The sequence below is a fragment of the Sciurus vulgaris genome, assembly GCF_902686455.1.
Source record: "Sciurus vulgaris genome assembly, chromosome: 1".
In the NCBI taxonomy this organism is placed as follows: domain Eukaryota; kingdom Metazoa; phylum Chordata; class Mammalia; order Rodentia; family Sciuridae; genus Sciurus; species Sciurus vulgaris.
Genome location: NC_136461.1, coordinates 72,580,281 through 72,598,980, shown reverse-complemented (window position 1 = coordinate 72,598,980; position 18,700 = coordinate 72,580,281). Strand labels below are relative to the sequence as shown.

The 18,700-nt window shown below is 38.5% G+C and overlaps 2 protein-coding genes across 3 annotated transcripts in view; one reads left to right on the top strand and one right to left on the bottom strand.

Moving 5' to 3' along the window:
* Positions 1-18,700, top strand: part of LOC306660844 (mucolipin-3) — a 177,854-nt gene that overhangs the window by 74,851 nt on the left and 84,303 nt on the right. The window lies entirely within an intron of this gene.
* The window catches only part of DNAI3 (dynein axonemal intermediate chain 3), a 60,772-nt gene that overhangs the window by 5,746 nt on the left and 36,326 nt on the right, over positions 1-18,700 (bottom strand). For both annotated transcript variants that reach the window (XM_079139565.1, XM_079139566.1), the window contains exons 14-19: positions 17,102-17,175; positions 15,952-16,096; positions 14,180-14,267; positions 9,327-9,457; positions 7,153-7,216; positions 1,365-1,495 (exon numbers count right to left, since the gene is read on the bottom strand). In XM_079139565.1, coding sequence (XP_078995691.1) covers positions 1,365-1,495; positions 7,153-7,216; positions 9,327-9,457; positions 14,180-14,267; positions 15,952-16,096; positions 17,102-17,175 — 633 coding nt within the window. The remainder of the gene's footprint in view (positions 1-1,364; positions 1,496-7,152; positions 7,217-9,326; positions 9,458-14,179; positions 14,268-15,951; positions 16,097-17,101; positions 17,176-18,700) is intronic.

The window sequence follows — 18,700 nt, the reverse complement described above, 5'->3', positions numbered from 1 at the left end:
AAAAGAAGTTTATAAGGACACTTTGTTTACACCTTTATTTTGCTGTCAGATATATGCTTCCCATGGGAATGGTGCTGGCAGTCAGAAAAAGCAAATGGACAGCCTGTCAATTTCAGCTGTGAGGTGCATGTTGAAAATAAAGAGCTGAGCTGGCAAATTCTAATTAATTAACTTCAGATGAGAGCATCTGATGGTTTACAAAAGTATTTGGAAGAGATTTTAGACTACCAGTGCATCTTGAGATCATCTCTTTTCTCTACCATGGAATAATTTTCTGATTTGGGGAAAACTTTTCACAGAGATGATTGGAACACGTCTTTTACCCACCTCCAGGGTCCATCAGCCAACCAGGTTGTCCATGGGCACAGCGACTAAGCTAAACCATCTGCCTCCCACCCTCCAATACATGTGTAGGAAACTTTCCCACGAAAAAAGAAGGTGTCATGAATTCCTGGACTTCTAAAGGTGAAACTTCAAACCTCTTCCTGCCCACGTCTCCCAGCTCCTTCAGTTGCTATGAGTAACCAGGCCTCTCTATGGTCTTTGGACAATCTTGCCTGAATTTTCTTTTTTATTTCTTTACCTATAAAGCTAGCTCATTGTAAAAAGAAATGTAAAATACAGAAGTACATTGGTATAAAGTAGAAGGCATTTGTTGATGCATATTTAGGTAGTTTCCAATTTTTTTCAGTGACAAACTTGTACAAATGTTCACATACATTTCTCTATTATTTGTGTAAGTTAGAGTTCCAAAAGGGGGAACCATTAGGTCAAGAAATATATATATATATATATATATATATATATATATATATATATATGTATATATATTCTACCTGGATCCAGCCCCTTTCCTAATCCTGACCAGACTCTTCCTCCTGCTTCACTGTGACCCATGCGTGTCTCTGGCAGGCTATCATCTGCCTGGTGACGGACTACTGAGCCTGCTTATTTCCACTTTCTGAAGCTTCCAGAAGAAAAGCTGGAGTAGAAGATGACAGACCCAGTGTTTCTCCTTGGACTCCATCCAGGAATCATTTATCCCATGTTGTATTTTAAAGGGAGACAAAAACCCAAGTCAAGTCAACCACCCACAGTGCATATTTCCAAGAAAAGCCTGTTAGGTTTCAGAGAACAAGGAACTTGCTTTGCTATTTACTGCCCGCAGGAAAGAAAAGCAAATGGTTGTTTTCAAAAGGCTTATAGTGAGTGGTTCTGCTGAGGAGCTGGAACGCAGGCCATCTGTTCTAATTTTTCTAAAAAAGTACCCAAAGGCAGTTGTGTCAGAACAGGCCATTGTTCCTATTGTCTTTCTCAAGAACAAAGGACCACACCCCCACTCCTCCATTTCACAGACAACTTACCATAACACCTTCTTTCCAGATGGCCACGTTCCACCCACCAATGGTGAGGACAATGTCATTGTAAAAAGGTGATCGTTGGACGGTGTGGACAAATCCATCATGGACAGTGTAGAGGTTCACTGGCTTTTTTGCTGTTGGAGTAGAAAAGATCATTTTGGGGTGAATGAATCTATCAAGGGATAGCACCTCATCTTTTTATGGAAAGTCTGGGGAATTTCCCACCAGGGCCACTTTTCAGGCTCAGAGGACTACTTGGTATTCTTATTCATTTACTCATTCATTAATTCATTCAGTGAATCAATAAATATCTGTAGATGGCCTACATGTGCCAAGTCAGTAGTTGAATGCGTAAACAATGACTAGTAAACAATGTGATCCTGCCCTCACAGAGCTTAAAATCTAGTGGGAAAGACAAATACTCAATAAACTCTAAAGTACGGAATTAAAATATGGTCAAAGGTGTTACAAAAGAAAAAATATTACAAGAAAGAGTAACGAGGGCCATTAATAATTTAGACTGATGATCAGAAAGCCTTCTCTGGCGATGAGTCATGGGCACAGGAAGACTTTGGTATGGAGGAGTATTCCAGAAAGAGGGAACAGCACACACCAATGATCCAAGGAGGAAAGTGTTTGGTGACTTTGTACACCTGAGGAAACCAGCACCAGAGTCTAGTAATCACAACGTGAGCCATGAAATAAATGGGGTCTAGGAAGGTCCGGACCCTGCAGGGCCTTGCAGGACCGTTTAGATTATAGTCTAAGTGAAGTATGCGTTAATGAGTTCTTGAGGCCTAGAAGTGAGACAATCTGATTGGTAGTTCTAAAGGGCCTCTGATTGTTGTGGAGGAATGGATTAGAGGCAGGTAGAGGTGAAAAGGGAACACCATGGGAGGCTGTTGCAGTTGTTCTAGTGAGAGAGAGAGAGGTGGCTTGGATGAAGGTGCAGTGGAGAAGAGCGGGTAATCAAGAAACATTTGTGAACTGGGATGTGGAGACAGCTTGACTAAGGAGAGTGAAGAGATGAAGTGCTGACGACGAAAGCCAGATTTCTGATGAGAGCGACTGGCTCAGTGATGTTTCCTCTGGTGGCAAAAGGGTACACTAAAGCAGGAACACTTTGGATGTAAGATCAGAGTTAATGTTAGTCTTTGCCCCAGGCCGCAGGGTCTTCTTGCTCTTCTGGAATCTTCACCCCGCGCACAGGAAGGTTCTGCTTGGGTTTATTCTCTGCCAGGCCTGTCTGCAGAGCTAGATGCTCCTCATTCCTCATTTCGCACACCCACAAGCCCCAGGGATGGCCTAAAAGGATCTGCCTGATAAGTCCAAACCAATATGTCTAGTTGCCTTATACTAAAATCACACACTTGTTCTGAATCTCATTGTAGTAATTGTAATATAGATGCTGGGTTGTTCTTTTCCAGTCTCCAGAACACAGTTGGAACATGAAGTAGAAAAAGACATACTACATCTTATAAGACCTATGAAGAAGGGTTTTCTGTCAGCATTAATAGCAGCATTATTTGCAATAGTCAAAAGGTAGAAGCAACCCAAGTGTTCATTGATGGCCAAATGAATAAACAAAGTGTGGTGTAGACAGACAGTGGAATATTATTCAGTCCTAAAAAAATAAAAAAGGAAATTCTGATACATGCTACAATGTGGATAGATCTTAAATGCTAAATGAAATAACAGAAGAGTAAATACTTTATGGTTCCACTTATATGAAGTACCTAGAGTAGACAAGTTCCTAGAGACAGTAAGCAGAATGGTGGTCACCAGGGACCAGAGAAAAGAGGGATAAGGAGTTAGTGTTTAATTGGTATGGAGTTTTAGTTTTGCAAGAAGAAAAGAATTCTTGAGATTGCTTACAGAACAATATGCATGTCCTTAACACTACTGAAATGTACACCTAAAAATGATTAAGATGGTAAGTTTCTGTGTATTTTGCCACAATTTAAAAATTATTTTTTTGAAAAAAACTTACTAGGTAAAAATAAATAAGTAAAAACGTAAACCACAGCACTTCTGGATTAAAAAAAAAAAAAAAAAAAAAAAAAAAAAAAAAGCCAACTTTCCTCTAACTGGAGCCCCACCTTGAAGACAGAAGACATACTTCGAAAGGCCACCTTGAAGTGACCTAGTAGATTCCTGGTAAAACAGGAGACCCCAGAAACCAGTGGCTGCCTTCTTGCTATTCTCCCTGTGTCTCAGGGTCTTGTGTTGCCCTCAGGGTTAGCTAGGCCTCCCTAGAGCCCACCTCGCCCTGGTAAGCAGGCCCTTCTATAGTCTGAACCCCTCTTCAAATTACACTGTTGCCAGGGATAGCAATATCCATAATAATAAGGGTTTTTTGGAATTTTTTTTTCAGTGCTGGGGGCCAAACCCAGGGCCTCCTGTGCACCAGACAAGGGTTCTACCAAGGAGTTAAACCCCCAGCCCAGGTTTGTTCTTTAAAAGTAAGAAGGAAAAACCAGACCAATAGCAGCCCCTAATAACTTCTTTTTGCTTTTGTTCTTTGAAAGACCCATGGGCCATTCAGCAATGAATGAAGCTGTCCTTAAATTTTTAAGTAGGGTGGCAGGTGCAAAAAAGCAGTTTTCCTAAGTCATTATCTCTTGCGGGATTCAGTAGGGTAATGTGGTTAAGAACATCGACTGGTGGCAGGCTGTGACCAAATGCTGGCTTCAGGTGCCAGCATTGCCACCTATGGCAGCTACCCCATGGGGCTGCTATGAGGATCACTTGGGCTGACTCACAGAAAGTGCTTGGAAGAGTGCCTGGCACACGGCATATGCCCATCTGACCATCTGAGAGTAGACTCAAGGAAACAACATGTCAACTGTCACCATTCTGAATCTGCATTTCTTGACTTATCACTTAGATCATCTGGAAACATTCGACTCCATCCTCTTTATCACACACACCTCAGTGGGCATACTCTGTCTTCCAGAAATGTCTCCTAAGAAGAAGAAATTTTCCTTCCTGCCTGTGTATTTGAGATAAGCAGACCCAGAGGGGTTGGGCCACATCTTTACTCAGGAAACTCCATGCTGTTTCCATTCAGTGTCACACTGGAATGGGAGGTCCCAAGGAAAATCCCTCCAGTGCACAGAAGGCAAATAGGGCACATAATTTACAGTGCAGAGCTTCTACACATTGACTTTCCCTGGACTTCAGACATTATTCAGTGAGAATAATGGGGTTGTTCAGTTTTTCATGTTATAGAATACTTGACTGATGATTTAAAATATTAACTGTAATCTTTTAGAATCAGCAGTTAAAGCTATTCCCATTTTTAAAATCAACTAAATGCAAGAAATTAAAAGCAACTCCTCTTGTCTTGACTACCCACATCCCCTCAGCCACAGAGTCCTGGCATGTTGACCCCTTAGTCTCTCTGTCCCACATTTCCCCACTACCCATCCCTGTTACCATGCTTGGATTTTAGTACTCACCATTTCTCATCTGGTCTGTTGCAACTGAGCATCTTGTTTCCATTATGAGAGCTACTAACAAATCAATCCATCTCTGCTCTCCTTCCAGGAGATTTTCTGATTATATGCATGGCTCTGGGATAAAGCTCAAAGCTCTTACAAGGGCACTCAAGGATCTTTGCCAACTGGACCAAGTGTCCTTCCTGTCACCTCCCCTGTTGCTGTCTCTATGGCTATGCTTTGGCCATGAACTTTCCCTTTAACTTTCCCTTTTTCCTAACTATCCACTGCTCTTCAGGCTTCTGTGTTTTTGCCCTCGTCTTTCCCTATCTTATCCAAATGGAAACTTCTAATCGATTCTCCAAGACCTAGCTCAACCATATCTCTCTTCAGTGGGAACTTTTCTTTTTCTTTTCTTTTCTTTTTTTCTTTCTTTTTTTGCCATACCGGGGATCAAACTCAGGGCCTTGTGCTTGCAAGGCAAGCACTCTATCAGCTGAGCTATCTCCTCAGCCCCAAGGGACCTTTTCTTAATAGCCCCATAGAGTCAGTTCTTCCTTGGGCTCCCACATCACTTTGTGTTTTCTTATAACCATAGATCACTGTGATGTCTGATTTGTTGTCTGATATTTCCAATAGATTAACAAAATCTATTGATGTAGAATAATATCCTGGTCATATCTCCAGTGCCTGGCACATAGTAGGCTCTCAATAATGATTTGGTAAGGCGATAAAAGTAAGAAGGAAAGAACAGACCAATAACAGTAAGTTTCAAACCTAAAGTTCTTGTTTTTTAAGTTTGCTGATGTTTTTGTTATCTTAAAGATGAAATAAAATCCACTTAAAAAACATGAATAAACCTGTTTGTCATAGATCTTCTAGAAAGCAGTTTAGGATGCTGGCGTAGGAAGAGATGGAGCCCCAAGAGGATCTCTAAGATCAGGAGAAACTGGTGCCTACCTGTACCCAACCAAGTCATGGCATTTGGTCCTCAGACAGTGTCCCAATAGTGTGGTGACACCCATTGTCATGTTATAGTGTCTGGCATGTAATACATGCACAATTAATAGATATGAATTATTGAATAAATGAATTATACGAAGAAGCATAAAAGAAGTTGAAAGTAATTAATTATATCCAATATCTAATTTTGAGTTAAATTTTAAGTCATAGAATTGGGAATAAATGGAAAGCAAAAAATCAGTCTCAGTTCTGTATGCACTTGACCCTCCTATGGGTCACCTCTGATCCTCTCTTGATGCCTGACCCTTGTCAACAACACACATTTGAGTTTTTGGACAGAGGATACTATAGAAAAATAATGTAAGTGCTTTTGCTTTCCCAGGTTGATGGCAGACTCTGGTCTCTGGAACCAGATCAGTAGTACTGACTGGCAGCAAGGTTTGAGGTTAAAGATGCCAGCCCAACAGTTGTCTCATGCAGGCTGTGGCTTTGACCCCTGACCTCTGTGGTTCACTCACTTGTTACTTTTCCAGACACCCATAGAACTGGCCAGATCTCCTCTGCAAACTGAGCCAGCTGTTCCACCAGGCTGCCCCCACGTGGTATTCTAGAGCCTTCTCACAGCCTTGTCTGCCTAGCAGTTCCAGGAGCCACCCCTTCCTTTGCTTATGGTTATTTCAAACTTGAAAATGTAGTTCAAGGGCTGGGGCTGTAGCTCAGCGGTAGAGCGCTTGCCTCCCATGTGCGAAGCACTGGGTTTGAGCCTCAGCACACACATTAAAAATAAATAAGATGAAAAGATATCGTAGCCATCTACAACTAAAATATATTAAAGAAAAAAAAAAACAGAAAATGTAGTTCAAATACATTTTCATGGCGGGATGAAAATTAAAGCTTTAAAGTAAGCAGCTGCAATTGCAGTGAATCCCAAGGCTCTGAGCCTATCAAAGACAGGTAGCCTTGCTTCTTGGGGTGCCTGTTCTCCTGGGTGTGATCCACATACCTCTGCTCAGCTGCCCAAATCATGGGTGCAGGAGCCGGGGGTTACTGTTTAAGTTGTTCAAGTGTCTCAGTGATGTAAACATAAGTCAGTGCTCCTTAAATTTGGGGAGCAAATCACCAAGAAAATCTTATTAAAACCCAGATTTAGGTTCAATAGGCCCCAGGGTAGGATCCAAGATTTTTTATGTTCTTCTTGTGAGCTCTGTGGTGACAACTATGTCCCCTAGTCGAGGCCCTCATTTTGAGTAACATGTGTGTTAGAGCGGTTGCTCTCCCTTCCACCAGCTGGACCAGATCCAGACCTCTCAGGACTTCACAATACTTCTTTGGTTGGTTTAATTTAGAAGGAGGATCTTATTAATAACAGAGTAATCCACGAAACTTACTCATAAATCGTCCAGTGTCGGGATCTCTTTCTAGCTTCCAATCTGTGTATATCACTTCACCTTCCTAAAAATAGCACAGGTTCCTGATGAATACCATGTCAACTTCAGGGACAATGGGAGGGGGTTATCAAAATCATTACTGTACTTGATTTTACAAAAAGTGAGTTGGTTTTTTATCTATATGCAATGACATACAGAACATGGGTGGCTATGGAGATATTCTGTGCACAAGAGTCCCGACCTCTGGAGTGCCAGAGTTTTTGCTGATCCATGGGGTGAGGGATCAGGTTCAACTCATTCAGTGATCTGTTCCTAGCATGTAACAAAAACTTGTGGAATAAGAGAAAAATTACCTTCAATTACTTTTTAAAGTTGAGAACAGGAAACGTAAAGTTCAATCCAAATAAAATAACAAGTAATTCGTATTCTAGTACTACCTTGTTACCATTTTAAGAAGGGAAGACAGAAGGACCCAGTGTAATGAAAAGGAAGAAACAGCCACATGAGGGGGAAACACACAGAGCCAATGAATGACAGAGGTGGAGAGGCAGTAGCGCCCACTGTCATCTTATAGATGGGAAAATGGAGACGGAGAGGTTAAATGACTTAGTCAAGGTCATCCAGATGTAGACTTCTAATTCTAATCGCCATCCCTGACCCTGCTGACTGAGAGGAGGAAAATATGGAGAAGGGTATTGAAAAAGAGGAGTTGGAAGGACCTGGAGGGGATAGATTAGGATGTATAGTCCAGGCAGGGGATTCATGCAAAGCAAGGATGAGTTCAGTGGTGGTTGCCAGGAGCTGCAGAAAGGAGAAAATGAGGAGTTATTGTTTAGTGGGTAGAGTTCCAGTTTGGGATGATGAAAAGTTCAGGAGATGGATGGTGACAATAGGGATGGACTTAATACCACTGAATTGTACACTTACAAAGGTCAAGATGGACAATTTTGTTATGTATATTTTGCCATAGAAATAAATTTTTTTAAAAACCTTGCTGTGATACCCAAGTCATAAATCATACATCTATTGATAGTGTCCCATTGCTTACTAAATGAAATTCAAATTACCTAAGGTGGCGGAAAAAAGCCATCTTAGGTATTGGACTCCAATCCCCCATTCCAGGCACAACTTTCCCTCCTGTACCATACTATTCCACCATCTGCTGACAAATCCTGCACTTTTATGACTCCAATATATTGCTCAGACTATTACTTCTTCTTAAAACTGTATTCTCACCCTAGGCCTTCTGGTTTCTTCTCAACTGCTTGTGTCTCACCAACCCTCCTGCTCCCTGTCTTCGCAGTTTCTGGACTGGCGTTGCCCTTTATTGCACTGTCAATGTGTCTGCTCCGTCCCTAGGCAGAAAGTGCCTTGAGGACAGAGATTGCACACTTCATCTCTGGCCAGTGTTTAGCACTGCTCCTGGCAGGTGCCATGTTCCCCAGAGCTTGTGACTGGGAATTAATCTTGGAACACCAGAGTGTGAATGCACTGGTAAGACTGAGCTATGGCATCTTCCGCTGGTGGGCTGACCTGGGAAAAGAGAGTCGTGAGTGAAAGGAGCATTGCCGCCTGACTATAGACAGTTCCGAGCCTCACTTCTTCATCTGTAAAATGGGACTAACAATATTGGCTTTTGTTATTGGGATTAAATGAATCATACTTTGGAAGATCACCTGGCACACATCCTGATACATAGCAATGTTCAATAAATGTGGGCTTGCTTTGGTTATTATAGTAGGTGCTGAAAATGGCAGTCATGATTATTATACCCAATTGTTATTTATCTTCTGAATTGGGTTTTTCACTGTCTTTCCCACTAGCTTGTGTTAGACTAAGAAAGCAGTGCGTTTTCTTAGTAAATCTCTAATATTTAGCATGTTTTTTTCCATACAGTGAAGTATTCAGTGAATATTTGCAGGTTGATCAATAAGTTAGTAGTAAAAAGTGTCCCTAATTTTATAGATTTTTTTTTTCAGATTTGTGAAGGAACTTTCAAATATGAATGTATGAGGCCACAAGGTTAAAAATCTCAAATGCAAATAAGCACATTAAACATGGAAAATATCTGAATACCATAAGTCTTAGTACAGGAAACATGTAAAGCAGGGGCTATAATCACATATTTTGGTGTAATTAGGTATCAATTTTAAAAGCAGGGGATTCTTATTTACCTCTGTCCCCACGAAGAACTTTGTGCAGAAGTCTTCCAGCGGCTTGAGATGATCCGTCATCCCACCTTCCAGATTGTGGTACGGGCTAGTTTCTCCTGCCTTCAATGATTTGGTCTGGGCTAATATTTTGTCTTTCAGAGGAACATAAATGGAAGAACACATATTTACATGAAAGATCTTTAAAAATATAGTTTATGTTCTCTGTCCCTTGCCACACATATCGGTCCCATTCTGTTCTGTAGTGTATAACGTATTATAACTAAACATGCAAGCCGCATAATAGCATAAACAGTCCAGGGGCTGAAATGCAGATGCTATTGGGAACATGCATCTTTTAAAAAATATTTGATGCCACCTTGTCTTAAAACAAAGTTTATGATCTAAAATTAATAAATATCACATTTATCAAATGCTTACTGGATCTTTGGAAAACAAGCATGGGTCAAAGAACAAAGTCATCCATTATCAGGTCTCCCAGAAATAATCACTATCAAAATACTGGTATTTTTCCTTCTAGCGACTTTTCTGTGAGTATATATGAACAGATTCTTTAAAACATTGGACTATTTTTATTTTACCTTTTTATTCTGCTTTTCTGTCTTAAAGATATGTCTTAAGTGTCTTTGCAGATCACTTGTTAGTTTTTAAAAATGTGGCAGTGAATTTCCGGGAAAGATGGTACAAAAATATATGTTCACAAAACTTCTCATCACACTTCCTCAGTATGTTCTCTGGGAAAATACCAGCAAACAAAAACCAGCCAACAAACAGACAAAAGCTAAAGTAGGACAACAACACTTCAGCTATACTAAAAAATTGTGTTGCATTAAAGAATCTTTAGCATAATTCTGGACAAAAGTAAAAAATGACATTGTCAGCCAAGACTTTTTTTGTTTTGGGACCTACGTGTTTTGAGAGGTCCCTTTTCCTACTGGGTAAGACATTAAAAGCAAGTATTGAAATAAGCCAAACACAGGGATTTCAAGAAACTAGACATTTACAAGTTGTTTACAAAGTGCAAATCAATGTTTCAATAAATAAGTAGGCACGTTCAGTGACATTATTCTCCTGAAAAGAGACTATTTATAACACATTTAGGAAAAGCAAAGAGGAATTTTCTATTTGTTTAATATATAAAATTAAAATCATTAAAGTATTTCAGATTCTTCACTCTCATTTTAATGTCTGCTTTTCTTTTTAAATAATGTACATAAATATATTAGTAGAACAGTGCATGTATATAAGTTATAAGTAATTATATGTACATTGGAGATCTGTACTCAAAAATGTTTACTGAGACGATGCAAGATCAAAAAGTTTGATCTAACTTTTTAGACCAGATCTAAAGTCTGGTCTAACAAGGGTAATGAAAAACAAGAAGCAAATGTGAGGTGATATTGTATAAGAGAACAGAAGCCAGGTGGCTGGAGTCATGAATTCTGTTCTGGACACATTGACTTTGAGTGGGTAGATTGGGTTCAAACCTGTGAGAGGTCTCGTGGAGAATTCTCTGCCAGAAAGTGGGAACCATGTGGGTAGACTATGATACCAACAAGAGTACAACTGAAGTTAAAGTTTGAGGTACATTCATGACTAGAGAGCAGCAAGGCAAAATGAATCCAGGAAATGGAGAAGGAACTGAAGAAGGAGCAGGATAGGAAAATCACCAGTGCTAAGGAATGTGTGAGCTCTAGGAAAATAGTGTTTATTGTGGAAGAGTCAGAGGATAAAGCCAGAGAAAAATGTTACCATCAATAACACTTACTCAGACCTGAGTGGGACATCTTTGGATATTTAATAAATTCAAAGTCATTCTAAGAGGTCATGGATTTTCCATCCCTGGGGTCAGTAATACTAGTAGCTCACATTTATCCAATGCTTACTATAAGTCAGAATCTGAGCTGTGTGCTTTATATAAACCATTTCATTCAATCCTTGCAATAGCTTCCAAGGCATGAATGCATGTCTCCTTCAAGGATAAGTAAACCGAGGTTTAGAGAGATTGAGTATTTGCCCAAGGTCTCAAGGATGGTGATTAACATTTCTTGTGCTGTTCTTAGAGCTTCATATGTATTCACTCATGTTTTCTTTACAATATCCTATGAGATAGTTACCTTTATTATTTACTCCCTTTATCTTCTCACTCTGTTTTCAAGCAGGTTAAAAGAGTAAGACACAGAGAGGTAAAGTAATATGATCTGGTCAAATAATGAACAATGACTTTGAGATTCAAACCTAGACCACCAACTTCACAGTCCACTTATTGCAAAAGAAGAATTCCATAGTCATTTAAAGCAAAGACTTCCTCATTAAAATGAAATGTAGGATTTCTTAAAATCATTACAGTTCTTCAAAGGGCTTTGTTATGGACCTAAAATGGCAGGCAAAAGATGAGTGGTCTCTGGCCCCTAGATGGCGACAGAGTACGAGACACTGACTCTGAGACCAAGTAGGTCTCAAAGAAAAAGGAATATCCAGGACTGGTGATCCACAGTGGAAGGAGGACCTGTATTGGGTCAATAGCAAAATGTGATCAAGCGGTTGATAAGTCTATTAGAGTTAAAGGGTCCAAGTCTGAATAGAAGAGTTGGATAACTGGCAGTCTGTCCAAAGAAGATCCAAAATACCGTAATTGATCTCTAATAATTAAAGTCCTTAAAGCTGACTGCTTACACAGGAGGCAGGAAATGAACATATAATGACTGACTGCCTTTAAAAAACAAAAAATGTGTTGGCAATAGTCCTGGGATTACCAAGTGAAATTTACTTCTTTTAGGCACTATAGAATTGCCTGAAACATGAACTGCTGGGCATGCATACGGGACATAACCAACTAGAATCTCAGTGGGGAATCTAAAAACATGTGTCCATTACTGTTATGAACTGATTTAGCCAAAATGCCTTCCTCTAAGAAACATCTATAAAATCGTGTTGTATGGAAAGAGAACATTCATTCGATGGCATATACTTCTGTTTGATGGCATATGGGGCATGCTGTAAGCTTATTTTATGTATTTTGATTTTTTTTTTATTGGTGCATTATAGCAAACTTCTTATTTTAAATAGGCCCTTTCTTAATTGGATGTCAATATGCATGTTACTTCTTTTAGTGTCTATCCCACCAGAATATTAGCTCCATAAAAAACAGGGACTAATCTGTTTCACAGTTGTACCCTTAGAGTCTGAGACTTTCCCAGAGTTCGATGAATATTTGTTGAATGAACTCAGACATCAATGTGGAGATAATTAAAAATTATTCTTTAAAAATGTAAAGAGCACAATATTTTTATATCATACTTCTGGCCACATTTAGGTTTAAAACATTTTTTTTTGTAACTGTTATTTTTATGTGGTGCTAAGGATAAGACCCAGTGCCTCATATAGGCGAGGCAAGTGCTCTGTCACTGGCTACAGCCACAGCCCCCCACATTTAATTTTATGCACTTATTCCTGAGTGTTGGCTGTGCCAACAGTAAAATGAAGTATAAGCTTTCTTCTAGGAATAAAAAAGGCTTCTATAACCTGAAGTGGTACCATATTTAGGCAGTCTTCAGAAAGAGATAGCCTAGAGGTCTAATATTTATAAAGATAAGATGGAAAGAGAAATTATCCTCAGTTAATGAATGTTAAAATTTAGATGAATTTGTTTAAAAACCATGTTACCATTTCTCGGTGCATTAAAAAAAACACACTATTGAGAGATATCTGCTTTAAGGATGGAGCAACTGGGACTAAACTATCTCACTTAAAAAAAATCACAAAACACAGACAAATATATGAAATAATAATGTTTAAGACACTTGACCTCAGACAACAAAGGACAGTGGTCCCCAAAAATTAAGGTTTCAACAATCACATTAAATATAAATGCTCTAAATATCCCAATTAACATAATTAATATACAGAGATGATCAGGTTAGACCAAAAAAAAAAAAAAAAAAAGCATGACCCAAAAGAAATGTTAAAGACAAAGACACAAATAGGCTAAATGTAAAAGGCTAAAAAAAGGTATAGCATATTTTTTGCTAAAAGAAAACTGGAATGACCATAGCAATAGTGGACAAAATAGATTTTGAAGTAAAAACTATTACCAATTAATCCAGAAGACATTAGTCTTAGGATTTATGTATCTAATAATAGAGCTTCAAAATAATTAAAATAAAACTGATAGAACTGTGAGAAGTAGAAAAATCCACACTTACAGTCTAAAGTTTCAGTGCTGTTCTCTCTCCCTGAGAGAACAAGGAGACTGAAAATCGGAAAGGATATAGAATACTTAAATAGTACAGTAGCCTCCCTTTATCTGTGGTTTTGCTTTCTGTCGTTTCTATTATCTATGGCTAACTGTGGTCAGAATATATCAAATGAAAATTTCCAGAAATAAACAATTCCTAAGTTTTAAACTGCATGTCATTCTGAGTAGCATCATGAAATTTCACACCATCCCACTCCATCCTGCCTAGGATGTGGATCTTCCCCCTGCCGGTGGGTACCTGCCCATTAGTTGCTTGGTAGCCATCTTGATTACCAGGCACTGTGGTGGTACTGCAGTGCTGTGTTCAAGTAACCCTTATTTTACTTACTAATGGCTACAAAGTGTGAGAGGAGTGATGCTGGCAGTTCAAGTATTCCAAAGAGAAGCCAAGAAGTGCTTCTTTTTAGTGAAAATGTGAAAAACACAGTAAGATATTTCAGGAGCTTATGTAACTTTGATTCTAGTATATAGTTCCATCTTGAAGCATTTGATTTTCTGAATTATTTTCACAAATTAGACTGTTTCAGCAAGTAACTCACCTTAGATATAATCAGATACAGATGCCCAAACTGTTAAATGTTAGGCAAAAGGCAGTTACCTTGTGTTTTGTAAAGAAGATGGTCTTCAGTCAGGCTTATCTTGGTTGGGCAGTGGTCTAAACTTGTTTCGCCCTTAGACAGCTTTATCTTTTGGGAGAACATGAAGGAAAGATATATACTTAAGTTATCCTTGGAAGATTTAATTTTGCCTGTTCCTTCTGACCTCAGATTGTGGAAAACCCACCTACTCTCCTTCCTTCCAGTTGCTATTTACCATGGAAAAAACCTAAATTACATTTCTAAAAACCTTGCTGCAAAAGGGAGCTTGTCTGGAGGCACATTTCCAAATCCCAAAGTTTCATGTGTTGTTTGAAAATGTCTTATATCCTACTCCATAAGAATACTTGTTAGTTTTAATATAAAATGATGATTCATTCTCCTGTTCCCTAAATCATTCAATTAAATGAGACTCTAGGAAGTTGTAAAATGGCTTTGTATCTATCTGACCTCCTCCAGTTCCTCTCAGGGACACATGTGGCCCTGAGTTCTAGACGTGACCTTGGGCCTGCATCAGAACCAGGTAGCCAGAATGGTAAATTGTCTCACTTTAGATTTTTCCTTCCTGGCTTCCTCCCTATTTTTGGACTTCGGAATCTTTGCACATGTTGTGCAATTATTCTTAAGCGTTGTTGCTTGTTTGTTTTAATTATTCACCACTCAGTAAATTCTACCCCTGAAAATTTCTAATACTCTCTTTCTAATTCTTTCTTAGTTACTTCAGGAATATTCTTATCCCTTCATGCTTTCTCATCCACTAGGGGTAAATACTTAATAATGTAGTTCTTGTGATACTTATAAATCAAAAGAAAAGTATTAAATTTGGAATTAAAATTAGACATTCCAAAGAAAAAGCCTATTCACACTTTCCATACACATCCTTGGCCATATTGTTCTCAAGGTAAATTGCTTTTCTTCAAACTCTGCGATTCAAGATGTATACAAATATCTTTCCAGTTCTGTTTGGGCAAAGACAGTACAACAATATTATTTCTTACTAGTGATATGCAAATGAAGCAGAATTTTGACAGTGTTGGGGAAAATTAGGTTTTCTGGGCTAACCTGAGCAATTACCCATTTTTAAGTAATGGATATGCAATTGAATAATTCTTACACAAACCATTTGTAAGTTGTGGTTTGTGGCTTGCTTATACATGAAATATCAATCTCAAGTTCACAATGATTTTCATTTTCTGGTTTGCTCTAGGTAGGCATCAAAATAATTCTTAATCAAGGAATTCATTGGTTGAATGAATACATGAATTGTAAAGTCCTGTGTTAATGTAATGTATGAAGCTGCTCCCCCGCCCATCAGGTACAGCCATTTTGCCCGCCTCCCAACCACTTGTCAATCTGTGAACATCCTAGCTAGCTATTGGTTCACCAGTCGGCTTGCAAGTATCCTTCTCCCATATTGGTCCCCTGTTAGCCCGGCAGAATTCAACTGTTTTACTGTAGCTTCCCCGCCATCTTTTTTCCATTTTTCTGTCTGTCCTACACACTTTTCTCTATCCTCCTGATTTTCCACTCTCTCTAGCGAGCGCCGTTTCTTTTCCTTTCTATTTCCCTCTCATTTTCTCTCTTACCCTGCAGGGAGACACTCTGATTGCTTAATAAATTCCCTTATGTGATTTCCCGTGTCCGGCGTGGTTCCGTGGAAATTCCTTACATTTAATTTGAGCTGTTTTAGAGGGTATGCATATGTATGTGTATTTATGCAAAATATATAGTGTATGTAAGTGAACAGGATGGTTCTAACCTCATGCTACCTCACCTTAGCAAGAGGTTTCCAGGAGAGATCTAGATGCAAAAAAGTAGATGGTACATCAAAAGGAATTTCAATACTTTCTTCTTTCTTTTTCTCTGTTGGCTGAGGGGTTAAAGGTTTCTGTGGTCTAATATCCCAGAAACAAATTGTGCTAAAAGAAAGTTCACAGGCATTTTTATTAAATACAAGTAAGAGGGTTAGTCTCAGCACCACCATCAGTGCTGATACACACTAGCAATGTGACTGTGACTGTGTTCTAAGGTCTTTGAAACTAAAATTTTATTAAAGAATGGGACGAGTTTTTATTTCATAGTTTAGAGGATTATACCACATATAGGGTTTCTTAATGACCTCCCTTGTCTAGAGATTAGTATTGCCATATATTGAGAAGAGAGTTTAGAAACTGATGCAGTCTTTTAAATATGAAATTAAGATATGTCTCATATGCTTAAAAATCCACCCCATTTAAAGTGTATGATTTAATAGATTCGTCAGGTCTCCCCTGCCCATGGCTGCTGCTCAGGTCACTTAATTCTCCTGCCAGTTTGCAGATGTTTCTGCCGTTTTTCATAGTACAGTTTTTCTAGTATACGAGGGCAAGATAAATAATATTACTGTACATATTTTCTACATGGTTATGAATTCTTGGTCCTATAAATAAGGGAACATAATTTAATTTAAATGATTATTCTTCATAGCTACCAGGTTGCTTATAAAAACACTTTTTACAAATATACAATGAAAATGTAAAAACTTCTACTTTTTAAAAGCTTTCCCAATGAAATGTTACAATCTTCCTAATCGTGGGATAAAATTGAATGTAAATATCACATACTGCAATTTTATAAATATGAAAATGTAAAGAAGCACAATAACTATGGATAATGCTATACACCATTATCAACCATGAAGATTCATTAATTCTCTTTTTTTAAACAACATATTTATTGCTATAAAAAATATATTTTTTTACACTACCAATAATCTATACCAGTCTGTCCTTGAGTTATATTAGGGTTAATTGCTATAATAAACCTAGGGTTTTATGTTTTAATAACTAATTTGAGGAGCAGATGACAATGATTTTAGGAACATCTAAGAAAAAAACAATACATTGGATGAAAACATTTTAGATAACATTTAAAATGAGACATACCAATCTGCTGAGCATGTGGCAAGCTGACAGCATATTCCATTTCGATTCTCATAGACAAAGCCCATTCTGTTAATCTATTTTTTTTAAATGCAAGAAAAGTTAATTCTGATTTGTTTTCATTGTTATTTATGTTTTTAATTCTCCTAGTTTATTTTAGATTTTAATAAAAGAGCATAACACTACTACGAAAGCTTTGGAAAACAGTCTTAAAATCAAATACGATTTTGCCATATATTCTTGCCCCAGTCACAGAAACATTTTTAACATAGTTTTAATTAGTAACACATAAATTTTTATCCTCAGAATTTTCACTTCACATAATGTGAACATTTACCTAGGTATATAGTAGATTAATAGTTTCATAACGTGGGGATGATGTATTATAACTTCATTATTCATTATTATTGGAAAGTAGGCCCTTTTAGTTTTTTTAATATTAATTGTGGAGCTGCACATAGCAGCTTTTATAAGGTGGTAGAGCAGGCAAGATCAAGAAAAGAGGCTAATCCAGTGACAAGGGTGGGAAGGAAGGAGGGGATGCTAGGACAGGAGGATCGCCACTTCCCGACCAGCCTCAGCGAGTTAGTGAGCCCCTGTCACAAACACACACACACACAAACAAACAAACGAAGGCTGAGCGTTAATTAAGAGACCAACGGTGTCCAGCGTCCGTAATTACTGGCACAACACAGAGGATCTGCAGGCGAGTTGATGACCCCTCCTGGTCCTAGAAACTCCTAATTCTCAATTAACTAGCCGTCAAGGCAAAAGGCGCTGGAGGCAGCTTGTGAAGATGCCGCTCTTGAATTAATCGGGAGACATGATTTCCCCAATTCCCGTCCCTCCTGATGAGCAAAATAGTGAACAAAGGTGGGATTTCCAGCAGCAAATCAGCGCCGAGAGCAGGGGAGGAAGGGGACAGGAGGGGACTCTGGTCGGGCAGCACGGGAGCTGGGCAACCACAAGCTGGGCTGATACCACGTGGTCTGAATGCCTTCAGGTTGTGGAGCTGCGGCCAACTTTCCCTTGAATCTGATAGTCCATGCACCCTCATCATGTGACCTCTCCCTCTGCTGAGGTTCCCTGTTGCATGAAATCAGGGCCCTCAAAATGTGATTGTTCTGGGGTTTTATGTTTTAATAACTAAAAATTCCTAAACCATAATATTACAGAAGCTTGGACAACAGAAAGCCTTTAAATCAAACAGAATGCTACTTTATCTTGTTTTCCAGTCTTCTTTCATGGATACACTTTGACATGATCTTTTAAGGTGTGCAGGTACTTTTATATCTTGAGACACAAACTGTATCATTTCTTAAGTTGAATTTCCCAAATTGGAATTACTGGTCAAAAAGTTTGAAAATTTGGGTGACTTAAGAACTACATTGACTAATGGCATTCTAGAAATTTTCATATTACAGTCAGCACTGGGAATGTACAACAGTTTAACCTTTCAAATAATACTCTGTATGAAAAAGATTTCATTCTTTAAATTTTTATTTAAAAATTAAATAGATGTAAAATAGTAAGCTATCATTGCTTTATTAATCTGATATTAGAAAGGCTGGAAGATTTTCATGTTGACTCACTGATTTGTTT